This window comes from Dysidea avara, chromosome 7 (assembly GCF_963678975.1).
Source record: "Dysidea avara chromosome 7, odDysAvar1.4, whole genome shotgun sequence".
Taxonomy (NCBI): Eukaryota; Metazoa; Porifera; class Demospongiae; order Dictyoceratida; family Dysideidae; genus Dysidea; species Dysidea avara.
In genome coordinates, this window is record NC_089278.1 from 34,604,282 (window position 1) to 34,618,400 (window position 14,119).

At 35.9% G+C, this 14,119-nt stretch overlaps 1 protein-coding gene across 1 annotated transcript in view; it reads right to left on the bottom strand.

The window, feature by feature from the left end:
* Positions 1–2,618, bottom strand: part of LOC136260481 (oligosaccharide 4-alpha-D-glucosyltransferase-like) — a 20,547-nt gene extending 17,929 nt beyond the window's left edge. Inside the window, exons 1-2 of the mRNA XM_066054216.1 lie at positions 2,266–2,618; positions 1,015–1,155 (exon numbers count right to left, since the gene is read on the bottom strand). Coding sequence (XP_065910288.1) covers positions 1,015–1,155; positions 2,266–2,607 — 483 coding nt within the window. The 5' untranslated portion in view covers positions 2,608–2,618. The remainder of the gene's footprint in view (positions 1–1,014; positions 1,156–2,265) is intronic.
* Positions 2,619–14,119: the final 11,501 nt, after the last annotated feature.

Below are 14,119 nucleotides of genomic sequence, written 5' to 3' on the forward strand. Positions count from 1 at the left end.
TATATTATATACTTTCGAGGGTCAAGGCAATCAACTAACAGGCTTCAAGATTACTCGTAAGTGTGAACTTGACTAAAACTAACAGAAAAATAAACGACACCACAAAAACATTGTTGCATGCAAACACTGTCAATATAAGGAGATTTACTCTTTTCAACGAAGGTTGCTCAATATACTATATCAATGAGAACATGTAATAAATAGAGCACTGAGCACCTCAAGAAGTTGTTAGCAATGCACTATTACAAGTACAAGAAAAAAAAGTTGATTAGGAATTAGTAGGAAGTTGCCTACACTACATTATTACATTACATTATTTTATTTGTTTATTTTCTACTAATATAATTGTTATTGGTTAATCCATGCATAAAAGGATATAACTTTGCAACTGAACATGCACCCCAACAATCAATAGTAGCAGTGAAGTGACCAGTACATTTCATTTTCGGTTATGCTCCACGTAACTATTCATATGCATAGTGCTATAACAGTATACAAGAAGTGCCTCTTCTATAATCCAGTCACTACAAAAATTATTGATGATTTCCGTTTAGTCAGCACAAGGAGAAAATATGTGCTACCCACAAATTAACACTATGTGCAATAGTGGAGAAAGGAATGACTGAGTTATGCTTGGTTGAAGGCACACAGTTAATTATTCAGGGGAAAATTTATAGTTATAAGTTGCTTTTTAAAACTTTCATACTAACTTTTGGGGCTTGCTCTGGAGGCCGACCAAATACTTCCAAGCTGTCAAAGTGAGGCTGGTTTTGGAGTGATATTCTTGGGAATGTCTAAACCTTCACAATCCCTATACTATATACAGTAGTACCATACCATATGATAAAATTTCATGTTCATGTCATGTATTAAGGCCAAGCAAAGTAGATTATGCATATGTCAGTGATCAAAGCAATAATGAATTTTGAAGTACCAGGGTGGAAAGTAGTGAGTGTGGATAATGAGAAACAAGAAGTCAAGTTTACTTATTATAATGACAAATTGCTTACTTACCCGTATAGTTCCCATTAAGTTTCCATCCAGGGTACGATTAAATGTTGGCTGAGGAGACCACACTGTAGTGTTACCATTAAAATGGACCATCACTTGTAAATTATCTGCTGTAAAAGCAGAGTCATCTGGTTTGTAATTTACCTGTATATGCAAAATTCTGAGCATGGTATATTATTTAATAGCTAGCTATGTAGGTGAAAACAGCATCATCATAAAATTCCGTGCCTATTCAGCATGGACCAATTCAAGCTTTTGTGGATGTCCCCACTAATATTACTTTAATTACCAGTTGGGCACTGGAGGGATGAATGCAAAAGGCAGAGCCTGCACAAGGTGTTTACTAGGAGCCTAAGTGACAATCTTTGACATCTGGCCGAGCATCTGGCCTAAAGTGAAACAGGAAAAATAGCTATATCTAGATGCTGGGCCGATAAAAAAGTTAAGGGTGATACTTCTATATTATTAAAACACCAGCTCTATATTAGTTTGATTATATCAAACTTATGCCAGTTGTATACCTTCCCCAAAGATTGTCATACTTCTCAAAATTCTAGTGAGGTTGCTAGTGACAATAATTACGTCATGAATTACTAAGAACACATGTACAATAACCATAATTGCAGCTAATCTGCAAAGTTAACGATACACTAGCTACTATAAAAATCACCTAACCAAAGTCCCAGTCATCCTCTGAACAAAGAACACAATGTCTGAGAATTATCCCAGGATTTTATTGCCAGCAACACAGGCAAGTGTTGTACCTAAAAGCTGATGCGGGGTAAACCCAGGGCAGCCTACAGGGGGGGGGGAGTAACTGGGGCATCTGTCCTGGGATCCAGCCTGAAAGGGGCCACCAGGGGGCCCAGCCCCTTGAATACCTACTTAAAAGATCGATATACTCTAATAGAGCAGTCACAGTATTCTTCAGAGGAGCAGTGTAGCAAGCAAGCTTATGAATAAGGAGATATATAGTTGGTGGGGGGGGCAGCTATTGTCAGTGTCAGCATGCAATCATCTTATTTTGGTTTTCAACTTACAGCTAGGCTGAAATTGTGATTCAGAGTGGAACCCTCCTTGCCCTGGGCCCCACTTTTAACTCTTCATAGTTGCCTTGGACCCCACTTCAAGTCTTTGCCCTAGGCCCCTTAATTTCTCTGGGCGGCCCCGGGTAGACCATTATATAAATTAATAGAACACTATTCCAAAAGTCTCACAATATTTACATTTACCAGATTACAGTGGTGAACGCACCGTGACATATTCGGTTTTTATGGAAACTCCGTTGTCTCCCGTTTTTGTGACCTTATACTGTGGCACCGCATCGTCTTCAGTGTACCTATCCACAAAAGCAAAGGTGGCGTCATCGTTGAACTCAACAGTCCCTGTGTTGTCTTTAGGTGCCCACTCCATTCGAATCAGCCTCGAAGTCAAGATGGTGAATCTAGCGTTGGGGGTTACCTGAGCGATCGCCTTGGGGTTAGCTTTTGGAGAGTAGCTGAAGCATCTTGCTATGTGTAGCACTGCGAAAAACGTACACATACTCCACATTTTACGAAATATGTCGAGAAACATGTTGAACATAGCTCGAGCCATTATTCTGTCTCGTGACCTCGTAAATCTGGAGGCTCGCGTTAATGTGATGCTAACCGGGCGGAAAAAGTGGACGGGTGAGGTCGAAGCTCTGGGTCGAAGTCGTGCAGCTAGATCTAGAAGTGCCTTTTATTACTATGACTAATCCTTAAAGAGCCTGGCTGAAAAAAGTTGTGAAATCAAACGTGGCGGCCAAGAAATGGCTGCAATGTTGTTAATGCTAATAAATTTTTAACAATGCACACAGCCATTATTAAAAATTTTTAGCATATTAATACCACCTTTTTCACAACTTTTTTCACCCAGGCATTTTAAGGCAGCACCATTTTTTCATAGCTTGGCTGTTTTTGTGTGGATTTCACTTCTTTTTAAGCCCCAAAACCAGCCTGTGGCTGACTTTGAGGTTTGACATTTCTTCTTTTCTATGCAGATACAATGATGATTATTGAAGACAGACTTATAAATGTATTCCATGCATGATTCAATATTTGATAATATTATTGTAATACTCTAATAGAGTACACATTTTTTGAGGACTTCTAATAGAACATACATAGAATGTTCTAGAACAATCTAGTATTTCTTTGGAAATTAAAAAATGTTTGAACTTCAATTAGAAATTTCATTTATAAAGCAGAAATTAAGTGAGGTGATCAGCCAAGGTAGCAGTGATTCAGTGGATAAGGATGCAGGTATTAGGTATGGAGGTCCCTGGTTCGAAATCTGGTAAGTTTTTTCGACATTTTTTGTATACCTTTTTACCCCGTGGTGACTGCTCTGTTAGACTATCTTGATCCCACGATTTTACACTTGTTTGGTTTTTGCTTTGTAACTTTGTCACTGTAACTCTATTGCTATTCAAACTATCAAATGGCACTGCTACAATAATCAGCCTATCTACACACCAATTTTCAAGTTATTCCTATACTCGGTTTAGCTACCCTGTACCTGTGACAGAAGTTAGATTTTTTTTACGAGAATAAATGCTTAGATATTCCTCAGATTGATGCAAACTTGGTACATGAATTAACCGTTACATGCTCTTCATTTGTGCCAAAGATTGAGACAATTGAATTACATGTTTGCATTTTATAGCAATTTTTGCAAAGTGTGTGAAAAGAAATCAAAGCCCCTGTACCGCATAAGAAGAAAAGGCAAAGAAATTAAAATGCAACTTTGAACGCCCATATCTTGCAAATGCCGGGCTGTTGTGAGTTTAATCAAATTTGCTGTGTGTTATACCCTACCCTACCTGGCGGACAGCTACATATAATGCAAAAATGATGTGCTTTGGAGAAGGGGCCATGAAGCTATGCATGTGTGAAAATACTGTTTTTTTTTCTTCCTGTCAATATACTCACAGTGTGGTGCAGCTTTCTTGGCCGCACGACACACTACTGTGTGTCTTAGCTAATTTGATGTAGGAAAATCAGGCTATCAACAACTTGACAATTGATATTATATTTTAAGAGGGAAAATTTTGATGGAATGCAAGTGAAATGTAAAATCTATCAAAATATTTTCCTTTTTAAACTTTGTGCTTTACAGTATAGCACGTACATGATTCACCCATGTAATTTTTAAGTAGCTACCTGGAAAAAGTTGGAATCACAGACAGGAATACAGATAGCTATTAAAAGCTGTAAGACATAGGAAGAGTCAGTAATGTAAACCATGAATCTGTAAGTTGACTGCTTGTAAATCTATAAAATGGTTGGGGTGATAACGTAAGCCAAAAATACTTGGTGCAATATGGGCAAGCATCACACACAGGCTAGCCATCTATGTGTAATAGTTACGCAAGCATTGGAAGTTTTAACACACCTTGTATGTAAGCATTGTAACAATTTTCTCACTAGTTGTATTTTTCAAGACCATGCATTTATCTTGAAACTTCTAATGTGCAATTTGATTTTTTTTTCCAAAATCCTTGTGTCTGGTCTTTTAAACTGGTTCTCAATTTTGAAATCTACAATCCATAACAACATCCCTTCCACTCATTTGTGTAAGTTTATAACCACTGTATGAAAAGTAATGAATAGCTAACACTTGGTTGTTCCCACACCACTCCATTGTGTTTCTCTTTGACAAAATTAATATTGTATTTGGTATTACTGTAAGATTCCATTGTTCATTATTGAATCATTGTTATACTGTACATACCTGTTATACTCTGGTAGTCATAAGAATCTTGCCTTTGTACATGTAATATGTACATTCTTATTACTCATGTATAGGATGTTGCTCAAAGTGATGCATACCTTGATATGGCTGATATTACTTGTGTCCTGTTCAATGAAAGGGTCAGTGAGGGCTCAAAATGTGATTACCATTAATCGACTTAGCTTTGAAATATTAGAGTGTTGCGTTCATGGGAACTGTCCTTGCTCTCTTGCTGTAGCACTGGACAATGCTAGAAATAACACCGAGTTTAGGATAATGTCTGATATATCATCGCACAAGATTGCAGTGAGCAAAAATGTTTCTAATATTACCATCACAGACCAAAATAACCCCACCATTAGGTGTGATCATCAAGGTGGTTTAGTGGGGAATTATTTTGACGATGTTACACTGCAAAGCATCACATGGGACAAGTGCAAAGAAATTCAAATTCACAACTCCACATATGCTAACACTGTCAACTGACATTTCCAGTACTCGGCTAAAGTTTCATTTGCATCTACAATGCACTACACTTCATCAACTATTAATAGCTCAGTGCTTATTGAAAGGTCTGTGTTTTCCCAAAACAGTGATAGTGTCTTTGTTGAAGCACTTTGTGTTCTTGTTCATAGCTCAGCCTTTCATGGTACTATACACAGTGATGCTTTACTGTTCTCTAACGTTTTAGAGAAAGTTATCATTAATGGCTGTAATTTCAGTAACAATTCAGGGTACAGTATAAACCATCAGGGATTTAAAACACCATTGCCATCAATGGTGATCATGTATTCTCAATTTTCAGACAATACTGACTCAGCCATACACATAAGACAGTGCAACATAACACTTTTAGGAAATGTTGTATTTACCAACAATGTACTAGCTGGCTCAGATGGTGCAGCTATTAGAGCTATTGATAGCAAAATAACTCTAACAGGTGCAGTGGTGTTCAATGGAGGTGAAGCGCATTATGGAGAAGCAATTTATTTAGAGAACTCATGCTTGTCTATGTCAGAAGCATCAGTTCAATTTGACCACAATATTGCTGAGAATGGAGGTGCTATTTATGTAACTGGAGACTCAAATATCCAGAGTAAAGAAACAGTGTTATCATTTATTTATAACATTGCGATGTCAAATGGGGGAGCTGCATATGTTGATTTATATGGTTTAGACTCCCAGGAATCCATTCTGTTGCATTACTACAGACTATTACCAAACTCAAGCTACTGTCAAAATAATACTGCTAATTTGAAGGACTATAACTGTGCACACTTCAACATATCATGTGATCCATATAGTACCCCATCTACATCACTGAAGAGTGCACTGTTTTCATCCTTAATGTGTGTAGTGAATGTAAGTGATGCTGTACTAATTGTTAATGACACTAATCAGTGACTATCTTAATTTTGATAATTACTTGGAATTTTGGCTAAGTCAGTTACACTTTGATGTTATTATTATTGATTATTTTGGCAGTCTGATAGGTCCAGTTAATGGTTGTATTACTTTTACATCTGATAATGATAATACATATTACTGCTATTTTATTGATAGCACTCATTACAATACTACATTAACCAGCAATGACGTGCTATTTTATTGATAGCACTCATCATAATACTACATTAACCAGCAATGATGTTATGATTCAACTTGATTTTGATGTTTATGATAATTCAGTATCGTTGTTATTTACAGCAACAGGTGGCATCTAAGTATCAATAGATGGTGTTGCTGCAACTATTCAATGGTGTGGAAACTGTAGTGCTGACATTATGCACTTATTATGGAATGGCAATTGCTTCCCACTAGATTGTGAACTATCATATGAAAAAGATTATGCATTCCAACTATCTAAATTAGGATTGAAATGCATTTCAGACACTGAATTGGGTGGTCTTATTGCAACTTTAGGTTACTGGTTTGCTAATGGTTTTCAACATTATGTGGTGTCATGTCCATATGGCCACTGTAATAGTACTTTTCATCTTCGTGATCCAACTACACTAATATACACAGTATCCAGATAGTGACTATCAGTGTCTGCGACACTGGACAGGTTTAGCATGTGGAGAATGTAAATATTCTATCCAGTATGATACAACAGATTGTGTTCCTTTAAAGCAATGTCTGACAGAATCAGTGGTACTTAATTTGCTGGTGCTCTTGTCAGTATCATTCTTGTATTGGTGTCTGGTAATATCTTTCATATTTGTCTTGTTACACTTTCAATTCAATATTACTGCTGGATATATTTATGGTGTTATTTTCTATTATAGTGTGTTGGAACCGATAGTAAACCAGGCCATTTATAGTAATAGAAAAACTACTATTTTTCAAAATGGTGACAATGATGATTTAGAGGATTCTTTCTGTGAACACCTGAGTTTATCGGTACTTCCATTCCTCTCAAATATTGGATATTTAAGAGTACCATTTCTCAGATATTTAAGGGTATGTTTACGTGGAGCTGAAACCATAGATCATGTCTTCTTAGGGTATAGTCATCCACTGATTGTTACAAGTCTGGTGATTATAATGTTTATATCAGCTAGACGATTTGCTATAGTGGCTCGATTTATTGGCAGATACATTAATAGCAAATCCATTTGTCTATTATTATTACTTTCATATAGCTCTGTTTGCTACACTTCAGTGCAAATACTGAAACCTTTACCGGTTTTCACACTTAAACATACAGTATGGAAATGGCACTCTTACTTGTCTCCATCTAAGCAATACTTTCATGATGGTCACATATTGTATGGTATCATAGCAATATTGTGTGAACTGATTATTGGAATTGGTCTACCTCTTGTTATACTAACACAACGTTATTTGTTTCGTTATTTTAACCTCAGGTTAATAAGCATCAAGCCAGTAATAGACCAACTACAAGGATGTTACAAAGAAGAGTATCGCTGGTTTGCTGCTTATTATTTGATATGTCGACAAGTGATTTATGGAACTATTTTCTTTTCAAACATTTTGTCTGCTACATGGAATATGGCTCCTGAACATTTTGATGATTGTTCACCTACTCAAAATACCTCTAATACCGTCATGTTGATTGTGTGTATTTTAATGTTAGTTATTCATCTTTGGCTTCACCCTTATAAGAAGAGAAGTTTAAATACATTGGATGCTGTCGTATTGTTAACACTAGTTCTTTTGACTATAAGTAGCATTATTGGAGAAGGATGGGATGATGGTACCACCATGGTGTTTTGGAGTTTTCTTTTACTACTTCTTATTAACTATTTGGCATTTGACACCAAGTTCAAACATGTATTGATTCCAGGAAGCTGCATTGGAATATTGTGCATGGTTATTTTTTTATGTTGCATTCGTTTGATTGTGGAGATCCATACATGGGGATACATGCTTTCCCAGAATTGTTCTATTCCCTTTGGTTCTTTGGTATCTTCCATGTTTACTTTCTACTAATTTCATTTGGTGCACTGATGGTCTACATTATTTATGTTTTAAAGTATTGGTGCATAAGACAATACAGAAAAGATTATTTACCTATTAATAGACAGGGTGATAATAATGATGACCACAGTGACAGTGATGATGATGATGCCATGAACAGGTATGTATATAGCCATGTGCTTGTAAATGATCTGTAAATGATCTGTAAATTTTGTGCACATACAGGATAGCAGCTGTGTGAATGATTCTGAGTGACAACCTGTTTACTTGACTTAAATTATGTGGCTGCGTTGAGTGTTAACTTGAGTGTAGTGCATATAGCCATTAGCCATGTCTCATTTCACACTTGAATGCATACACATGTGTTTCTTTAGTGCTTGTTGTTTTCGGCAAATAAATATAATAATTAAGTTTATAAATATCCTTGTTATATAGAACTTTAACTTTGCATGGGCGGCATCAAATGAAAAGGTGTACTTAAAGTACAGTGGAGTTGTGAACTGTACTGCTGTACTTACGAATTTCAAAGCTACAGTTATGGAAGTAATTATAAAAATACAGGTGTCAGTTGTTTGTCATCAACAATGTTCAGAACAGCTGGATGTGGTTGTGGTCAACATAATACCAGAACACTGAGAACCCAGTAATCAGCTGCTTATACATAGAAGAGTACAGAGGTTTACTGTTAGTATGCTACAAAGAAGTTAGAACACTAGCAATAGCATATATATATATATATTAACACTCACTTGGACTACTGTCAACATATTATTATGTGTGCATGTACAATTAAGGTGTCATGTTAGCACGCTTTATAGGTATAATACGACAGTGGAATGGACTACTGGTGTGGTGGAATAGTGGAGTGGTAGAATCAGTGGAATTTTTATTAGTCCAATATCATCTTTATATATAATGAAGAACAATTTCCCCCCAAATTAAAGTCAGCTCTTTTAACATTTCCATATATAGACAACACTTGATTTATCCATTGTATTAAATGTACTTCAAAAAGTCAGTTATGCATTAATAGTTTCTGACTTAGACCCTGTTGGCCTGTTGTCAAACGGAAAAATCAACAAAATTTAGCTAGCTGACTACATGCATGCATTGTAAAGGGTACATGCGTTGTATAATGATGTATCTTGTAAGCATTTTCATGTAGCTCTGATCTGATGTGAAGCCCTTTGTGCAGCGTCTGAAAATAGAAACCATAATCTTATATATCTTACTTTAATTTTGTAAACAGAATTGTAGCATGATGTACCTGTGTCCACTAATAATGGATAATTCTCTGTAATTTCATATGTATTTTAGTGGCTTAAATTATAGTCTGCTGTATAGACTAATTTGATAAATTAACCTCTTTGCATATATATATATACTCTTTATAAACAACTAGTCCAGCACTGTACATGTGGGCTTGAAATTTTGCAAAGTTTTATGCTTTTTAGTTTCTATAGTACATGCTATAGCTATTGAATCAGTTGTATTATAGCTATAAAAGTTGTAAAAAGAAATCAACCCATATAACATACTTGTGACTACATGAAATCCACTACACGGTCACTTGCTGCATACAGCTTGTGGCTTGTGTAGCCCAGACCACCTTCCTCCAGCATATGAAATTAGTGAAATTATAGATATCTTTCTTTTACTATGAAGTGATTATATAGAGTTTAATTTCTTATTGTTGTGCATACGCTGCTAGCCATAAATACAACATCCTGAACAATAATTATACAATTGGAAACATTTTTGTGGATTTGTCCTGTGACACTGCCAGGCTATATGCACTGTCATAAGGTAACCCATGTTCCTATTGCACATGTTTCATAGACACCTTGAACATAAGTATATTGTTTAAATAATAACAGCACAAGGCAGAAGAACTGGAGCACCTTACAAAACCTGAATGGACTTAGTTCCCCATTTTGAAGACTGAGATACCCTAATAGAGCAGTCATATAGCTACCATAATACTCAAATAAAACATTCAAGAGTAACTGAGAGTGTAAGTACAATGATTTAACTCTTTAATTATGGTTATAACTCTAGATCTTATTCTAGACAGAGTTATTGAATCCATCCAAACTGAGTGGGACAATAATTGTCTATATATAGATACCAAAGTAATATCCATGTAACAAATGTGACTTATTCTTTACATAACCATTGCCTATATTTATGATTATCAGCTAGCTATATGTAGCTCACTTGTCTTTTGCAACAGATTTGGTTCAGAGTAAATTAATAGTGTGGAAACATACTGCATGCTACATGATGACAATGCAACTTGCAATGTTCAACTTGTAGTCAAAGTTGTCGAATTTGATCTCAAGCAGCTTAATTATTAATTTTTCCTGGGAAAATGGGCCACCCAGCCTTTACCAAATCCTTTAGATCTGGCCCTGGAACTCTAGCTACCATTCCTTTTCTTAACAAGCTATAGCTAGTAGGGGCGTATGCAGGAATTTTGAAATTCCACTACAGCTAAGTGACTATTATATTAGAGTAGTTTATATTACCTGACTGCTTTATTAGAGTACATCAATTTTTCATAAAAAGCATAATTCACTGTTTTAAGTAGTGTGTAAAATCCAAAGGGATTTCCTGAAACCCCTGGAAACCCCCCTGGCTAGGGTTGTAGCAAAACTTTTGCTGACATGATCTATAGTTGGGAATCAATTGTGCTGGAATTTTTAAGCAACTACAAAACTTTAGTAGTATGTAGCTCAGCACCAATGCTAACCATTTAGAACATAATTAAGTTTGATTGATTGATTGATTGTTCACTACCTCTAAACAGTCGGACAAGCCGCTCTTCCCTGCCAGAGGGGCATACATACATACAACAACATAAAGTACAACAAACATACATAGAGATACTACAAAGACAATAAACACAGACAAGGTGTAAATGATATTGTTGGATGATGTGAAATTAATCCAGATAGTATTTGATAGTCAATGTTGAGAAATTCTGTTGACGTAGCTAATAACATTTTGGAGGGTAGACACGATAGCTTATTCTTTGTCAATTGAGCAGCTATATTTACATGGCAGTTCGAGATGCATGGAGCATCATCAGCAGAGAATATTTACTTTTAGACCATGACATCATCAGTAAGTTTTTGCCATAAAATAATTATTATATTATTAATAGAATGGGGATCCAAGGCTGCATGAGCCTGGAGCATGCCTAAGGCAACAAGGAGCCATTGAAAAAAAATTTCTGTTAACATGCCAACAGTTATGTAGTTAGCCATTACTACTGAATCAATCTTTATTAGATTCAAGTCTTTATAGCTAGTCATGATTCTTCATGGCTACTTGGAATTTCTCTTTTATTATCACTATTACCATCACCTTCTATATCCTCTTCTGTTTGCTCAGTAGGGGTGGAAAACAGCACTCTAAGTTTGGGGCAAAGTCATATGAGGTGGTTAACATTCAGAAAGTATCTAAGAATTGTTATAAGCACCTTAGTGTGCAAATCACAATTTTAGGGCATAGCTATATGCCACACAAGAAATTTTGAAGGTTGGATGCTTTGAGGTTGAATTTCAGTGGTGCATGCATACATGAATATGGTATCGTTCCTCAGTGGCTGTCATTTTGTACTGTACAAGTAGATATCAATAAATGAAGGCCTTTGTAATACATGTATAAATTTGTGAAGATAGCTAGCTATAGCTACATGTCTAATTGCAGGACTTGCAGGTTTGGATAAATTGCATCCTAAATTGTGGTACTATGTAGTATCTTGTTTAATGTTTCAACTGAATGTTTTATTTGAGTATCTCAATATTATAACACTTCTTTTCATCCTTGAATTTTTGGCTGCACTGAAGAATATAGCTAGTGAAAGCCGCATCAGTTAGGCTATGCTGGCAGATATTATTATTAATGGATGGATATACAAACAGGATTACAAAAATAAAGTTTAGGCACTAGGCCTTTTTTCATATCCATATCCTATGTCACTCCAATAATTATCAAGACTTGCTTTGAAAGTAGAGATTGTTGGTGCTGAACTCTCTGGGTGAAAAAATTCGACCTTAAAAGTAGACGTGATGGTTTTTTGAAAAGTTTCAAGTGGTGTCCTCTTGTATGATACACAGAGCTTAGAGTAAAGAACCTTGACCAGTTGACATCATAATAACCGTGTAAAAGCTTGTAAACTTCGATTAGATCCCCTCGTTGTCGTCGACAGTAAAGAGAATAGAGTCCGAATTTTCTTAACCTTGACTCATAAGGCAGTTTGACTAATTCATTTACAAGTTTAGTGGCCCACCTTTGTACATTTTCTAGAGTGTCAATGTCCTGAGCTAGATATGGACACCAAAGCTGGACACAATATTCTAGCTGTGGTCTAACATAAGTTTTATACAGGAAGATAAACAATTCTTTAGAGAATTTTGTAAATGTTCTTTTAAGCATTCCCAGGATTCTGGTTGCAGCAGCTGCAGCTTTATCACAGTGCAAGGAAGGTTTAAGAGAAGATGTTACCCATACGCCTAGATCTTTCTCAAAATCTGTCTTTGTCAACTCTACAGTAGACCCCAAAGTTTCCATTGTATAATTTGCTCCTGTGCTTTTAGCTACATGCATCATCATTTTGCACTTTTCTAAGTTAAGATTCAGTAACCAGATTCCATTCCATTCTTGCATGTTGATCAAGTCTCTTTGGAGTTTTGTCACATCCCATATGCTTTTAATTATTGAAAATATCTTTGTGTCATCTGCAAAAAGACCTAATTCAGACTGGATAGCTTCGGCAATATCATTTATATTAGGGCTCAAACAAATAGTGGTTTTTACTATTCGAATATTCTTTATTCACAACTACCGAATATTCGAATATTCTTTTTCAGCATTGATATGGATGAAATATCAATAACCCTGCGGTTGTACAAGATGTCTCTTTAATACAATACAGAATCAACATGATTCGATCACTTATGTCATAGCTAGATATGCTTATGTAGGATAAAGAATTTCCATGTATTCTATCACTGATATTATATATTTCCGTTGAAACGAATATTCGAATACCAGAAATGGTATTCGAATATTCGAATATTCTCCGAATATTCGAATAATAGAATACTCGTTTGAGCCCTAATTTATATATAACACAAAAAGCAGTGGACCCAGTACTGATCCTTGAGGAACTCCACTAGTTACTCCAGTCCATTGAGACACACTTCCATTGAGTACTACCCTCTGGAATCTGCCAAATAGGAAACTCTTCAACCATAACAATAGACTCCCACCTATTCCATATTCCTTCAACTTTTCAATGAGCCTAAAATGGGGTACCGAGTCAAAAGCTTTGCTATAATCCAAGTAGATTACATCAACATCATAACCAGAGTCCACTGCATCTGTCCAAGCTTCAAGTGTTTCGAGTAAATTTGTAAAACAGGATTTTTAAGGGACAAAACCTGGTAGTGAGTAACTATAGCATTATCTGTTAGGTATTGCATTATTCTAGCCCTAATCATTGATTCCAATATTTTAATTAGTGGTGATATCAGACTTATTGGTCTGTAATTATTGGCTTTGGTTTTTGACCCTTTCTTAAAGACAGGAGTAACATTAGCTAGTTTCCACTCACCTGGAATCTTTCCTATGCTCAAAGACTGAGAGTACAACAAAAATAAAGGTCTTGTGAGGAATGAAGCACAGTTCTTCAGTAGATGCGGGTGCAAGCCATCAGGTCCTGGAGCCTTAATAGGATTCAAACTAGACAAGTGATCATGTACTTCCTCTTCAGTAATACAAATCTCCTTCAGTGAGGAATTGACTTTAGTTGGAAATTCAGGAACAGATGAAGGATCTTCTTTAGTAAATACAGACTGAAAAAATTGTTAAGCTCTTCGACTACTTCATTGTCATCATT